At 36.1% G+C, this 16,529-nt stretch overlaps 1 protein-coding gene and 1 long non-coding RNA gene across 4 annotated transcripts in view; one reads left to right on the forward strand and one right to left on the reverse strand.

Annotated features, from left to right (window-relative positions):
• The window catches only part of LOC107692133 (probable phospholipid-transporting ATPase IH), a 60,514-nt gene that overhangs the window by 31,297 nt on the left and 12,688 nt on the right, over positions 1-16,529 (forward strand). For all 3 annotated transcript variants that reach the window (XM_016491063.1, XM_016491061.1, XM_016491062.1), the window contains exons 12-24: positions 1,099-1,296; positions 1,378-1,551; positions 2,991-3,157; positions 4,090-4,161; positions 5,509-5,582; positions 6,956-7,059; positions 8,575-8,756; positions 13,015-13,266; positions 13,350-13,530; positions 14,760-14,862; positions 15,002-15,147; positions 15,460-15,519; positions 15,722-15,849. In XM_016491063.1, the coding sequence (XP_016346549.1) occupies positions 1,099-1,296; positions 1,378-1,551; positions 2,991-3,157; positions 4,090-4,161; positions 5,509-5,582; positions 6,956-7,059; positions 8,575-8,756; positions 13,015-13,266; positions 13,350-13,530; positions 14,760-14,862; positions 15,002-15,147; positions 15,460-15,519; positions 15,722-15,849 (1,841 nt within the window). The remainder of the gene's footprint in view (positions 1-1,098; positions 1,297-1,377; positions 1,552-2,990; positions 3,158-4,089; positions 4,162-5,508; positions 5,583-6,955; positions 7,060-8,574; positions 8,757-13,014; positions 13,267-13,349; positions 13,531-14,759; positions 14,863-15,001; positions 15,148-15,459; positions 15,520-15,721; positions 15,850-16,529) is intronic.
• Positions 1,328-4,152, reverse strand: LOC107692137 (uncharacterized). The gene is made up of 3 exons (XR_001634618.1): positions 4,082-4,152; positions 1,499-1,577; positions 1,328-1,408 (listed from the first exon to the last, which is right to left on the reverse strand). It is a non-coding gene; the product is annotated as an uncharacterized LOC107692137 (long non-coding RNA).

Genomic DNA, 16,529 nt, shown 5'->3' on the forward strand with positions numbered 1-16,529 from the left:
CTGAGAGAGAGCCGCGGATCTAGCGGGTGAGGACCGAGAAAAGGACGAGCCCGTCTCGGATCCCTCCGCCAAATCCACCCGCGATCCCCACGACAACAGTCTACGCCGTGCCTCGGCAACAGCGGGACCGCTGCCAGCGGGATCGCGAGCCTGGCCGCTCTCATCAAACACAGCCAGGCGAGAGCGGAGCATACGCAGCGAGAGTAACTCGCAGTGATGACAATCAGCTCCTCGAAAGCTGACCGTGCATGCTCCGCTCCCAAACAAACGACACACAAATCGTGTGTATCCCCCGCCGCCAGATATCATTGTTCAGGGAGGAACACAGCGTTTGTAATGCCGTTCGCTCGCCATAGACTTTTTCATGATTGTTTTTTATATATGCTTGTGCGGACAGACAACAGTAAATAGACAGACACATACACAGAGCACTACTGAAGAGCAGAAGCTGGTTTGCGCTTTGCCGGATGCGCTTTTATACTTTCTGGTGCTTACGTCGTGACGTCTCGCTACTCCATTGGACTGATTTGACACGTGCTTCAGAACGCGGTCACGCAAGGGCGTTCCCAAAGCGACTTCGACGCAGCTCGAGTTCCTGAAGGGGAACTTTTTTTATTAAATATTTATATATTTGTTTTTATTAAATATGTTATTATATTAATGTTTTAATTAAAATTTATTTATTTGGTACTACATTTATATACTACTTATACATAAAAAGATATGTTTCTTGAGCAGCAAATCAACATATTAGATTTCTGAAGAATTATGTGACACTGAATGTGAATTCAGCTTTGCATCACAGGAATAATAACTTTATAGTAATAATATTAATAATGTTTTAAAATATATTAAAATGGAAATGGTAATAATATTTCAAAATATTACAGTTTTTTACTGTACTTTTGATCAAATAAATGCAGCCTCAGTGAGCATAAGAGACATCTTTCAAAAACATTAAAAATCTTAATTATTCCAAATTTTGACCTACATTGTATATACTAACTATATTTTATGCTATCATATCATTAACACAATCAAATAAAAAACAATTGCACAAACTCACACTATTTAATTCTCTGCATTTTATCTCTTCAGTTAATCCGGGCATTCACAGATTTCCTTGCCTTCATGGTTCTGTTCAACTACATCATTCCTGTGTCCATGTATGTAACTGTGGAGATGCAGAAGTTCCTTGGCTCGTACTTCATCCTGTGGGACGATGACATGTTTGATGAGGAGCTCGGAGAGGGGCCGCTCGTCAATACCTCAGATCTTAATGAAGAACTTGGACAGGTAGGAAACCTTTTCAGTCCACTCCAAAACTGCTCCCTGGGTCATTATTGGTTCACTGTCTCTCTTCTTTTTCCATCACAGGTGGAATATGTCTTCACAGACAAGACTGGCACTTTGACAGAAAACAACATGGAGTTGAGGGAGTGTTGTGTGGATGGGCATGTTTATGTGCCACATGCCATCTGTAACGGGCAGATCTTACCTGGAGCTGCTGGAATGGATATGATCGACTCCTCTCCAGGCCTAGATGGAAAGGTGAGTTTGTTGTTTGTGAATAACCGCTGTAAAATCACAGTGAATATTTTATTCATCAAGCAAAAGTGACAGGAAATACTTTTATAATCTTACAAAAGGCTTCTATTTCAAATAAATACAATCCTTTTGATTTTGAGAAAAAAATGTATCAAAGTTTTCACAAAATTATTTAGCAGCACAACATTGATAATAAAATGTTTCTTGAACAGCAGATCAGCATATTTGAATGATTTCTGAAGGAAATCAAGTGACACTGAAAACTGGAGTAATGATGCTGAAAATTCAGCTTTGCCATCACATTAAATTACATTTTAAAATATATTCAAATAGAAAACACTTATTTTAAAATGTAAATATTTTAAATACTTAAAAATGCTATATATATATATATATATATAAACCAAATATCACATCTAACAAAGTTGACCTTTCTATTTTTTTTTTATTCTTTTAAACATCTGTGATGTATGAAGTCTGTTCACCTCAAGTTCCCTCATCTTTATTCAAAATAATTGATAAATTCATGTTTTTTGTCTAATACCATGACATTTCATCATTATTAAGTGTGACTTAAGTCTCCAGATACATTTTGGACCACAGTATACATTTGATAAAAGAAGCTATAAAAACTTTTGGTCAATGAGAGAATGAACGTGTTATTATGAGCTGCGAGTTATGTTTCATTGCACAGATAAATCATATCATCACAAAGGCAAGTTTTTGCATGAATATTTTAGCTGTGGATGGGTGGAATGATGGATGGATTCTAATTTTATCTCTGATAAATGAGCTTAGAGCAACGTGACACATTAAATGAACAGATTAGCTAAAACATCTATTAAAGAATTTGTTAACTTGTTAAATTTCCCATCAAATCTCGTCAGTTGTGTTTTTGAATGTGATTTTTATGAATAACAGTTCAAAAATTTGGATAAACTCAGTTTGTCCATTCAAAATAGTTTCTGTAAGAATGATATTGTGTGCATGTGCATAATAAAGTGAAATATCAGAGTTCACTGTTGAGATTTTTAATGCCTGCTTGTATCAAATGTATCCAAATATTTACTGGATACATGAGTATTGACTGCATTTTTAGTTAGACATAGATAGCCCCTCTTTGTCCTTTTGTCTCTCTGTCTCTGTCACTTAATCTCTTTTTGTTAGTCTCTCTATCTTCCTTTCTTCTGGAGTGTGAGGAACCAGATGAATGATTCTATTCCACTGAGATGACTCGCTCTTAAGTAAAGGGAAATAGTGTGCACGTGTGATGCTTGAATTGTCTTATGCCATTACATACTATTATTACATTTAATATTTTACTGTTTTAAAAAGTCTTTTTGCTTTAAGAAGGAAGCGTAAACATATTGGAGCAAATTCACAGCTGCATCAGTTTTGTGTGCGGAATTTCAGTGCAAACGTGTACATGTGTGTCTCATCAGGAGCGAGAGGAGCTGTTTTTCCGTGCACTGTGCCTCTGTCACACAGTCCAGGTGAAGGAAGAGGAGACAGTGGATGGCATTAAGAGAGGAATCTATCAGGGCAAATCCACCTCCTTCTACATCTCCTCCTCTCCAGATGAGGTTGCACTGGTGGAGGGCATGAAAAGGCAAGACACATACTGTACATACATACACTCACACATGAAAACATGCACTCACACAGACCCACGATAATTTATACTCTAGCCTCCAGGTTTTGACATACTGTGTCATAGTTTGGGATGGCATAACACTCTCACTATATACAGGTGCATCTCAATAAATTAGAATGTCGTGGAAAAGTTCATTTGTTTCAGTAATTCAACTCAAATTGTGAAACTCGTGTATTAAATAAATTAAATGCACACAGACTGAAGTAGTTGAAGTCTTTGGTTCTTTTTAATTGTGATGATTTTGGCTCACATTTAACAAAAACCCACCAATTCACTATCTCAACAAGTTAGAATACTTCATAAGACCAATAAAAAAAACATTTTTAGTGAATTGTTGGCCTTCTGGAAAGTATGTTCATTTACTGTACATGTACTCAATACTTGGTAGGGGCTCCTTTTGCTTTAATTACTGCCTCAATTCGGCGTGGCATGGAGGTGATCAGTTTGTGGCACTGCTGAGGTGGTATGGAAGCCCATTTTGAAGGCTCAGGAAACCTTTGCAGGTGTTTTGAGTTGATTAGCTGATTGGCATGTCACCATATTCTAATTTGTTGAGATAGTGAATTGGTGGTTTTTTGTTAAATGTGAGCCAAAATCATCACAATTAAAAGAACCAAAGACTTAAACTACTTCAGTCTGTGTGCATTGAATTTATTTAATACACGAGTTTCACAATTTGAGTTGAATTACTGAAATAAATGAACTTCTCCACGACATTCTAATTTATTGAGATGCACCTATACATTTTTTATTTCATTTTTTTGCCAAAACAGTCCAAACTTTTTTATCACCATTTTCTAATTTGCTGTACATACTGTTATGTCTAACCCTAACCCTTCATCACAATAACAAACTAAGTTTGCTTTCCCTTTCTCTCACCTGTTCAGGTTGGGCTTCACCTATCTCCGTCTGAAGGACAGTCACATGGAGATCCTTAACAGACAGGATGAGATGGAGAGGTGAGCCATCTGGAAAACAGCATGAGCTCAATGACCAACAGGAAACTAGCAGCATTTTTGTACAGTTAGCTGGTCTATCAGTCTGAGAAAGTGGTTTTACCCACAATTTTATTTGCTACACTTTTAAAAAATGTTTATAGTATAGTTAAAAAAAAAAAAATTTTAACTACATGTATTAATATGTTAAATATAGATGATTACCATAAATTATTTTATAATTATTTTTAATAAAAAAAAAATTATAAAGGTAAAATTACTATAAAATAGTTGTTTTTTAAAAAATAATTGTTAATAGTATTTTTTTAAATAATAATAAAATAAACAGAATAACAGTAAAAAATGAAAAATGAATAGAAGACATATATATATATACAGTGGGTACGGAAAGTATTCAGACCCCCTTAAATTTTTCACTCTTTGTTTTTCCCTGTATATAGTACGGGAACTTACTGTTAACCTATTAACAGTATTTTTCCATAGCATTTTTACAAAATTTTACAGTTAAAATTACACTTATTTTTTACAGTGTATGCTTTTTAAAATAAGAAAAAATCTAATAAAAAAAAACAAAAACCGCACAACAACAATAATGATAATAGTTAAAGCACACATTTTTAGAATTTATGTAAACATAGTCTGCAAGATATACACTAAACTAGTTTGGGGTCAATAAGATTTTTATAATTTTTTTTTTTTTTTTTAAATAATAGTACAATAAATAGAATAATGTAAAAGCAAAAAATTAATAGAAGATATATATACATTTTATCCACATAGAATTTACAAACAAGCATTTAGCTTCATACCACACCACTAGCAGGGCTGCTTACACCCCCTGTGGTGACTGCAGCTTTAATTTTCTTGTCATGCTATGTATTTTGCCACATGCTGTGTGAGAAAGAAACCTCAGCAAAGGAACAGTTTGCTCAGCCTAATCTGTAATCATCTGTGTATTTACTCAGCAGGTTGTCATATTAATGTAATTGTGTGTTTTTTAAAGTAACGTCGTTATACGGTGTATGTTGTGGGAAGCAGTGAAGTTCCTCTGTTTTCGGGAATGTTGTAAAAGGACCGGTGTTTGTGAGATGGAATGAGTGACTGAGTGTGTGTGTGTGTGTCCTTGAAGGACAAGGACCAGCCATAATTAGTGCAGCTACACACTGTCCTACAGCCAAGAACATGAGGGTCAGCACAGAGCGCAGTCAAATGAAAATTCTGCCTGTCTGTCTGTGATAGAGATGTATCCCAAAGGACCCAATCAGTAGCAGATAGTAGATCCATTAACCTTTTAAATCTAAAGACTTGCAACGTTGTCTTTTTGTGTGCATTTGTGTTTATTCTTCCCAGATTTGAGCTGTTGGAGGTGTTGAACTTTGATTCAGTGAGGAGGAGAATGAGTGTTATTGTAAGATCGAGCTCAGGTAGGATGAACAAACAAACGTTTACTTAGCTATCTAAATGGAGACATTAAATAGACATCTATTGATTTTATATAGAGTTAGTTATAAATACCTAACCCTAACCCACACCTTGCCCTAAAAGAAAACTTTATGCATTTTTACAAAAAAAAACAACAACTTTATTTACTTTATTTTTATATATTTACTTTGCTTTTTACAAATATGGACATCCCCCAAAAGGAGATTTTTGTCAGATTTAGCTGACTTTTGGGTACAAATTTATCTCCAAAATTAAGTAGGCACACACACACACACACACACACACACACACACAAATATTTACTTGGCAATTTAAATGAGGACATATAAATCTAATTATAATTATTATGTATAATTATGTATAATTAATTCTTGCCCTAAAGAAAGCTTATTATATCAGTTTAACATGTTAAATTATGTGATTAAGTATTTAAAATGTGCTAAAAAATACAGCAGTTAATCATGCCCCTTGACTAGTATGTTAATTGCATTTTTTACAAATGAATTAATCAATTTATTTATTTATTTATTGAGAGTTATGTTTAATGAAATGGATATAAAACAAATATATAAACTTTTAAGGCAATTTTGTCATGTCTAATCAATGTATTATTTTGCCACAATATAATGTCTTTGAATGATCTCTGCAAATATTGATATGTGCAATTAATTGTAATTGATTTGATTAATCTGCATGTCATGTAATAATTGTAATACAATTTATGAGATTGGCAGCCATAATTCACTTTATTTATGAATGATTTTCCCATCTGAGAACATCCCCAAAGGGATTTAGCTAACGTCTGGGGATAATTTTGCCCTCAAAGCATTGCTGAGTAAACACACACATGCACACTCATTCTGGAACTGCAAGTGACTGTTACACATTCCACTGAAAGTGTCTGAGTCACCATGTGTGCCCAAATGAAGGGGCCAGTTAATGCAAGTGGGTCAATGTGCTACTAGCATACAAATGAGAGCAAGATTTAGACATCTGTATGATTCCTGAATACATTCAGTCACACACAACTGACAACAGGATATTCTTGAATACATTGAGAGCCTGACAGTATAACTAATGTGCTAATTTAAAGTCAACATGAAACAACGTTTGTGTGTGTTTGTGTTACTATCGTATTATGATACATTTCAGAGGGGAACAGGATAAAAAATATAAAATCTCAAAGACAAATAGGTTAGTTTTGATTTCATGTTGACCTTAAGCATGAATGAATAAAAAAGATTGCTTTACATATTATAAATGTATTGAAAGCATGACATGCTGGTGGTTGTACAATTTATTTATTATAGCTGTTAACACTTTATTTGTGTTGATAATTGTTTGTTTGTTCTAGGAGAGTACTATTTGTTCTGTAAAGGTGCAGATTCTTCTGTTTTCCCACGGGTGGTTTCTGGGAAGGTGGAGCAGGTCAGAGCGCGAGTAGAGCACAACGCTGTGGTGAGCAAAAATTGGAAACATCTTCATCTTCTTTCTTATTTTAGCAGAGCTATTTATAAGCCACAAAAGCACCTTCCTAGATCTTGATGGAAAAAGCTCCTCTCAAATGTGTTTGCTTGTGCAGCTTTTCTTTAGCATGAATGTCATCCTCAAAGAGAGCTGAAAGAGGAAAGTACCTAAACATCACTGAAAATTAAAGAGAAAACTAGAAAGAGCAAAGACAATGTATCTGTTGTTTTTCTATTTATGTGTTCTCACACTGCAGCCCAACACTGATCTCATTAGCTTTCATAAGAGGGATGAGTGTTATAAACAACCGTTATTGGTTTAATGTCTCTGTAGCACCCAGAAGTCATTTGTACTTTTTGCTCTTCATAATCTAATGAATATAATTATCTTAAACTTGACAAATATATGAAGTCACTTGCAGAAAAATAATATAATTATGGTCCCAGACATGAGGAAAGGATCTAATGTCATAGATTAACACAGCTCTATGTTACTTCATTGTGTTACTCACAGATCTGGGTCAGGAATGACATCACTTTAGAAAAGGGTTTGGTTGCATTGGCGTCTGTGCTGATTCATGACTCTGGTAGCCATAGTGAAAAAGGTTTCTGTAGAGACAGACAAAATTGTCTCTTTGTTTTCAAGACTGTCTGAAGGAGCCAAAACTGACAGTTCTATCAGTAGTGTTTTATAAATAATGTTAATGGGAATTTTTCTGCTGGAGCATTTTTGTCATTTTATAATCTACATTTCAAAGGGATAATGATAAACAACAAACGATAATTGTGTCATTATTTACTCACCCCCATGTCGTTCTAAACCAGTATGTCTTTCTTTTTTATATGGAACACAAAATGAGATATTTTGCAAAATGTTCACGCTGCATACAACAAAAGCAGACAGTGCCCAGTGGATATAAAATAAGACAAAGAAATCTTATGAAAAATTTGTTTGCATAAAAAGAAACATTTGACATTCATATGGGCTATTTTTATGTTGCTTATATGGAAGGCTGTTTCTGCCATGGAATAAAAAGAAATTTGAAAACGTAATTACAACTTTTTATCTCACAATTCTGACTTTTTCCAGAATTGCGAGATGTTAACTCACAATCATGAGATATAAACTAAGTCAATTACCTTTTTTTATTCCATGGTGGAGCTTGACATCCTGTGGTCACCACATGACTCATTCTATAGAAAAGTGCAGCGGGAGCATTCTTTAAAATATCTCCATTTGTTGTACCACAGAAGAAAGAAAGTCACAGGTTTGGAACAATACGAGGGTGAGTAAATAATGCCAGCATTTTCACTTTTCTTAGCACAGGTATTATTCTTTCCTTTATGTTATGTTTATTCTGAGTTAAACATATATTTAGTTCTATCCAAGATTAATGCGTTTTTTAGGATAAAGAATAAATTCTGGAGTTGAATTTTGGCTCTTTTATTAAATAAAGGGGCCTGGCAGGCTAAGCTGACATTTTTGTTTCAAATCTTTCCGCTGTAGGAGGGCTTACGGACTCTTTGTGTGGCTTATAAGAAGCTGACTCATGAGGAGTATGAGGAAACGTGCCATCTCCTCAACAGCGCTAAACTAGCTCTGCGGGAGCGCGACAAGAAACTGGCTGAAGCTTATGATGTCATTGAAAAGGATTTCATCCTGCTGGGAGCCACGGCTGTGGAAGATAGGTGAATCACTGCCTCCTGACTCACAGTCAACCTGATTAACAGTTACCAAATACCACAAATACCATCTTAGTTTGATTGACTGAAAATTCTTCTTCTGAAGTGAATAAAACTTACGATTTCAAAGTTGAGGACTTTGCAGAAGTGATGGAGTGGAATTTCATGTTCAGTCTTCTCTAGTCAAATCCAGAATGCAAATCAAAATGTCTGAGACCACCAGTGGAAACAGGAAAAATGTAATTGAAAAAATTCTTATTGTTTTTCAGCATGATTTGAGATTGTTTTTTTAACAAATGTTATGTGAATAATAATTTGAGAAGAAAATTTTAATTGAAAAAAATTCTTAGTATTGTTGTTCAGCATGATTTTAGTTTTTTTTTTTTTAACAAATTACGTGTGAATAATTTAGAGTGAATTTTTTTCATTTTAAAAATGTTCTGTTTATTTTAAGGTTTAAATTAGTTTTTGAATCCCATATTTTCATTGTAGCTTAAGATTTTTGGACTCCACTGTACAGTATATTCCCAGCAATTTACAAGTTTGTAGCTAAACAGGAGTCACTGTAGAGAATCGGAGAAGCTCATTTTTTTCAGGCTGTTTGTTATGGTAGCATCACTTAAAGTCATTCATCTGTGAATATGCAGATTACCCTTCAGTACTAAGAATTAGGGCCTCATTCCCTCTCGCTCCTGCCCACTACGCCATCAAAAACTCCATAGTGTCGAAATATGGAACCATGACATCCGATGCATTTCTGAGCAAGTCCGATATTGCTTTCCAAGTTGCATGTTGCTGTAAAAATATCGACATGTTAATAAGATCTTATGTTTTCCATAAAGTGCATTATGCATTTGCCTAAATAAGCAAGGTGCATTTCCCTGAAGTGAAATGGAGAATGGATGTGCATTAGCAATATTAGATTGTTAACTGGCTGAACGCCAAGGTTCCGATCGGCCGAACAACTGGATGGAAGAGTTGCAGGTCCAGCGTCCATTTGAAGCACTCGTGAGCACCCACGGCCCTGACAGAACCAGTGTGAGTTAACGTTAATTGCATAGGCAATCAATAGAGTCCATCCGTTAGGCTCCAGTGTCCTGATAATGAGCAGTTAACATAATTAGACCCCCTCTTGAATCAATCGGCAACCAGCAGACACGGTTCTGATGAACTACTGTTTTGGCTTATGCACTTATGGAGGCCATTCACCCCAATGTTATAAATAAACACATCAATCCATGTTGACCGCAAAAAATTACGTGTGAATAATTTAGAGGGAATTTTTTTCATTTTAAAAATGTTCTGTTTATTTTAAGGTTTAAATTAGTTTTTGAATCCCATATTTTCATTGTAGCTTAAGATTTTTGGACTCCACTGTACAGTATATTCCCAGCAATTTACAAGTTTGTAGCTAAACAGGAGTCACTGTAGAGAATCGGAGAAGCTCATTTTTTTCAGGCTGTTTGTTATGGTAGCATCACTTAAAGTCATTCATCTGTGAATATGCAGATTACCCTTCAGTACTAAGAATTAGGGCCTCATTCCCTCTCGCTCCTGCCCACTACGCCATCAAAAACTCCATAGTGTCGAAATATGGAACCATGACATCCGATGCATTTCTGAGCAAGTCCGATATTGCTTTCCAAGTTGCATGTTGCTGTAAAAATATCGACATGTTAATAAGATCTTATGTTTTCCATAAAGTGCATTATGCATTTGCCTAAATAAGCAAGGTGCATTTCCCTGAAGTGAAATGGAGAATGGATGTGCATTAGCAATATTAGATTGTTAACTGGCTGAACGCCAAGGTTCCGATCGGCCGAACAACTGGATGGAAGAGTTGCAGGTCCAGCGTCCATTTGAAGCACTCGTGAGCACCCACGGCCCTGACAGAACCAGTGTGAGTTAACGTTAATTGCATAGGCAATCAATAGAGTCCATCCGTTAGGCTCCAGTGTCCTGATAATGAGCAGTTAACATAATTAGACCCCCTCTTGAATCAATCGGCAACCAGCAGACACGGTTCTGATGAACTACTGTTTTGGCTTATGCACTTATGGAGGCCATTCACCCCAATGTTATAAATAAACACATCAATCCATGTTGACCGCCTCAATGAAGATAACAGAGCAAACAAATAGTGATTACTGGACGGGAACTTATTTTGTCAGGCAGTGTTGATTAGATGCAATCAGTGCCCTCTAGGCACCAGCCTGTTTGTGCCTCCAAGACGTCACTCAAGATCATGTGTTATATTCAAATATACAGGGAGCTAATTTGATAAGGGGCAACGCTGACTGTTTGTAATGTGTTTGTTTTTTATTTAAACAGAATCCCTGAAACATTCTAGCTTACATGAAATGGCCATGGCAACCCATTTTACCTCCGTAAATGTGCAGTCACATTGACAAAATTTTGTGGGCAAAAAGGTCCATTGTCTATTGCCAATAGTGTAGCAATGTATAATGCACAGCTCACACAGAAGTCACTTTCAAACCAAGCAGCTTTCTGATGGTCAACACAGCAAATTTGTGTTACCAACTTGAACCTGTCATTAAATTACTTAAATTAGTGTTAACTATTGCCAAGATTTTAGAAAGGCTGCATTCGCTAACAGCAGCCTAATATGATGCCTTGAATGGCTATTTGGCAATTGGGTTACATTATTTTCCCGGCCCACTTGGCCTAGGTGACATCATTTGCAAAGCAAAGTCATTTCAGAGCATGTTATTATGAAGACAGTGCTTTTTTTCAGATGAAGTACATTAATCATGCACAATAAGGCCAGGAAAGTGTATTTAAGGAAGCATATAACATAAAATCTGATTTCATGTAAACTTTAAGCCAAGATTTTAAAATAGGGAGCCAAATAGAATGTTGGGGAAGTCAGAAGGAATGTTATGACTCAACTAGAATGTTGCTTAACTTGGGGAATTTGTTTAGCTTCAATAGAATGATGTTAAGTGAAATGCAATTAATGTTATTAGAATGTTTAATAGGTAGTGTAGTAGAAGGTCTTGTGGTTTCTTCCCGGGAGTCTTTGTGAGAATGTCACTTCCTGCGTCGCTGGGCTGTGAGTGAGGTGCAGTGGGGGGTGGAGTCTTAATTATCCGGCAGCAGTGGCACTGTGAATCCTGACTACTGGGCTGCTTAATTACTGAGTGAAGTGGGCTGAGACATCACACTGCGGTAGAAGACCTCCCCGCCATCGAGCCATGCAGAGCACTGTCCATTAACTTTCACTCCAGCACTGCGCAAAGAATAAAGCACACAGGATTGCTATATACTATGCCAAATCTTGCTGCTGCTACTATACAATGGAGGCAATTGGGCTGTCAAAGCAACAATTGTGTAATTGTCACTTTGTATATGATGGGAGCTGCTATTTATGTCAAAGTATGACAGATTAACTTAATCTGTTTGTAAAAATAATTATTTAAAATTGACCCAATGTTAAACTCCACCGCCAAGTTTTTCAATTAAACGGTAAAGGAATTGTATTACAATTATCTTTATGTGAGCTTGAAAAATAGTGACATTGGAAAGAATTTTATCTGCTGTTTGTTTTTACACTAGTTCAAAAGTTTGAGGTCAGTAAGATTTTTTAATACGTTTTTGAAAGATATTTCTTATGCACACCAAGGCTGCATTTATTTGATCAAAAATACATTTATAACAGTAATATTTTGAAGTAATATGGTAAAAAAAAATATATATATATATATATATACAGTGGGTACGGAAAGTATTCAGACCCCCTTTTGAAATGTATTTTTTCCAGTCATCAGTGTCACGTGATCCTTCAGAAATCATACTAATATGCTGATTTGGTGCTCAAGAAACATTTCTTATTATTATCAACAGATGACTGTTCTGCTGCTTTATATTTTTGCAGAAACAGTGATACATAGGATTACAGTGATAATTTTAGGATTCCTTGAAAAATTACTGCCCCCAAACTTTTTAACGGTAGTGTAAATAATTAAATTACACAGCAACATGATTAAAAACTCTGCAAACTGAAAATTTCTTTAAAATTCCATTTAAAAGTATCCAAACACTCAGGACTTCCATAAACGTACATTAGAAAGGTAATATGGCGATTGTCAACATTTGTTAGGGTTGAATTGGTCATTACTTAAGGCAAATCATGCTAAGGTTCGTTTGTAAATACGCACCCAATTTGGCTCATTATACAGACATTGTGTTAATTGTGTACATGAGCTGCTCTTGAAATGTTCTTGGATATCATTTTATGTTTCAGGCTGCAGGATAAAGCGGCTGACACCATTGAGTCCCTGCACAAGGCTGGTATGAAGGTTTGGGTCCTCACAGGGGACAAAATGGAGACAGCAGCAGCCACGTGCTATGCTAGCAAGTTGTTCCATCGCAATACACAGATCCTGGAACTGACAACCAAGCGGACAGAGGAGCAGAGTCTCCATGACGTCTTGTTTGATCTGAGCAGAACTGTCCTGAGACAGCATGGCAGCATGACCAGGGACATTTTTTCAGGGTGGGTACAGTGGAATACATTTACATGCTCACATAGATGCTTGCACGCGCAGACACCTTCACACATACGTGTCGGTCCCACAGGCTCTCAGATGATTACCAAGACTATGGTCTGATAATCGATGGGGCAACACTGTCAGCTGTACTGAAACCAACACAGGAAGGAACCAGCAACGGAGGGAGCTACAAGGAGATTTTCCTGGAAATCTGCAGGAACTGCAGCGCTGTTCTCTGCTGTCGCATGGCACCCTTACAAAAAGCACAGGTACTACAGCATGTTAGTCTCAAAGAGTATACACTACTGTTCAAAATATTGGGGTAAGATGTAAGATTTTATTTTTTAATTATTTTGAAACAAGTCTCTTATGCTCGCCAAGGCTGTATTTAATTGATCAAAAATACAGTAAAACATATTATTGTGAAATAGTATTACATAAAAAAAAAACTGTTTTCTATTGTAATATATTTTAAAGTATAATTTATTCCTGTGATGCAAAGCTGAATTTTCAGCAGCTATTACTACGGTCGTCAGTGTCACGTGATCCTTCAGAAACCATTCTTATATTCTTATATGAAACATTTCTTTGAAACCACTGAAACCATGATACTTTTTTCCAGGATTCTTTCATGAATAGAACATTTCAAAGTACAAAAATTGTAAAAATTATTTGAAATAGATTTTTTTTTTGGAATAAAAACTGGTCACTTTTGTTCCGTTTAATGCACCCTTGCTGAATAAAAGTATTTATTTCTGTCAAAATAAGTAAATCTCACTAACCCCGAACTTTTGAATGGTAGTGTAGGTACCAGATCATTTTCTAACATCATTTCTAACATCATATTCATTATTTCCAGTATCATTTAGGTAAAGGTTAAAGGTTAATATTATTAAGCTATTAACTTACGTTTTAGAATGCATATTGGCATATTTCTTTGTGCAATCTGATATCTGAAATGTTTCATTAAATCATTATTTGGCATGTGTATTAAGCCATTTTCCTTGTGGGTTCCATTGACTAAGGGTGATTTAAGGTCTTGGTGTCTGTTTGGGGACATTTGGTCCCCACAATGGTGATAAAACCTGACTTACACTAACACAGCCACCTGCCAGAGCAAGGTTGTCCTCGTTCTCTTATTGTAATCTCTCAGCCTGTGAGTTACATGGTGCAATCAAAAGAGACTCTGGTCTCTTTCTCATTCTCATTTACTGCACACTAAACCTGTCAGTCACTCTCTGGGGCTTCTGGGAAAACCAGAGACTGTAAAGTCAAGAAGTGAGAGAACTCACAGTATTACAAGACAGTTATTGATGTGAAACGAACAGCAAAATCCCATGCAATTCATGTGTAAAAGCAAAATCAATATTTTCTTCATATGACAAAGGATAGATAGGATATTATCCCATTGCCTCAGTCACATAAACAGCCAAAAACCCTGCTTAATAATCTAATCTCTCAGCCGTTCTGATTTGACCTGTGGAAACTGTTCTTTCAGATTGTTAAACTGATAAAAGCATCAAAAGAACACCCCATCACGCTGGCCATCGGTGACGGAGCCAATGATGTCAGCATGATTCTGGAAGCTCACGTGGGCATAGGTGATTTCATGCTCGCAGACAAAAGCAAAACATTTTCGAAGTTATTACTTCTCCAGGAAGTAATTCTCTTATAGACTTCTGTTCAACAACTATGTCAGCAATATCTTACATGCCTGTTGACTGGTTATTCTGCCTCTAGGGATCATGGGTAAAGAGGGGCGTCAGGCGGCCCGTAACAGCGACTATGCAATTACCAAGTTCAAACACCTGAAGAAGATGCTGCTGGTTCACGGGCACTACTACTACATCAGAATCGCTGAGCTGGTCCAATACTTCTTCTATAAGGTGAACTCAAACAAACAAAATGTGTAGACGCACAAAATAAAAAAGATAATCTCAAGCAAAATAGCTGATTGCTAGCTGACACAACACAAACAACATTGCCTGCGATTGTAAACACAGAAAAAATGTAGCTTAATATGTGTGGATGCTACTTTTTCCCAGGAGTTCGGACTAAACCACTAAACAATCTTGTTGAAAATGCAACTCTAATGCAGCGCTAGCAAACAGAATTCTCAAACACACACACACACACACTAACAAACCATCTAAAGGGTTTAGTTCATCAGGTACTGAGGTTCTGTTTTCTCTCCATAGAATGTGTGCTTCATCTTCCCTCAGTTTCTCTATCAGTTCTTCTGTGGGTTCTCTCAGCAGGTAAACGCATTCCTTTTTTAAAATATCTCAAAGGTCCATCACTATTAGACTACATTTCAAATAGATGTTTAAAATGACACCTGGAACATGAAAGTGCATGTAGTTGAGAGAAAAAACGTTCTCTTCTGTGCTTACACTGAACTTAACAGTTGATTTACAGCAACAATAGCAAACTGGTTTAATTGTTTTTGTCCCTCTGCAGCCACTGTATGACACAGCATATTTGACCCTGTACAATATCAGCTTCACCTCATTACCCATCCTCCTCTACAGTCTGATGGAGCAGCACATCAATATGGACATCCTCAAACGGGACCCTTCTCTCTACAGGTGAGGAACGTTTGGGTTTCTCTAACATCCCCCTTATCTACACCTATGTTCTGAATGACATGCAATAATTATACTTTAAACTTAGAGCATAGGTTTAAACAATGAGAACAATTCACCCAAATGAAAAACCCGTATGGAGTTAGGTTTGAGTTTAAGTTGTTTTATTGGCTGATACGTGACGTGTGGTACATGTCATCACGTGTACAAGGGAGGTATTTTGCAGAGACACGTTTACTATCTGTTCACGATTCTATTTCTGGGTCCCTCTGTGAGACCTACTGATAAATCCCTGTCTAAACACTGGCTATTTATACTCACCTTGGCCTCCTTTTTGCATGACTGTTGGTTCGCTGAGACTGAAAACACTCATTATTTCTTATCCTGGGTTTTGCTGTCCGTGAGACAAACTTCATAGCATATTCATAAAGCACTTTTGAAATAGTTAAGTGATAGTGTTTTTTTTTTTTGCTTTTCCCACTTGCACCAGTAGTCCAGAATAATTTTTATTTTTATAAAAATATTTTTTATGTGTCATAAAACATCTATGTAGAATCATAATTATCATATTTTTCATGTATATATATATATATATATATATATATATATATATATATATATCATTCATGTGTGTATATATATATATATATATATATATAGGGCTCTTTGGAGATATAATGTTC

Source organism: Sinocyclocheilus anshuiensis, unplaced genomic scaffold (genome assembly GCF_001515605.1).
Source record: "Sinocyclocheilus anshuiensis isolate Anshui unplaced genomic scaffold, SAMN03320099.WGS_v1.1 scaffold322, whole genome shotgun sequence".
In the NCBI taxonomy this organism is placed as follows: Eukaryota; Metazoa; Chordata; class Actinopteri; order Cypriniformes; family Cyprinidae; genus Sinocyclocheilus; species Sinocyclocheilus anshuiensis.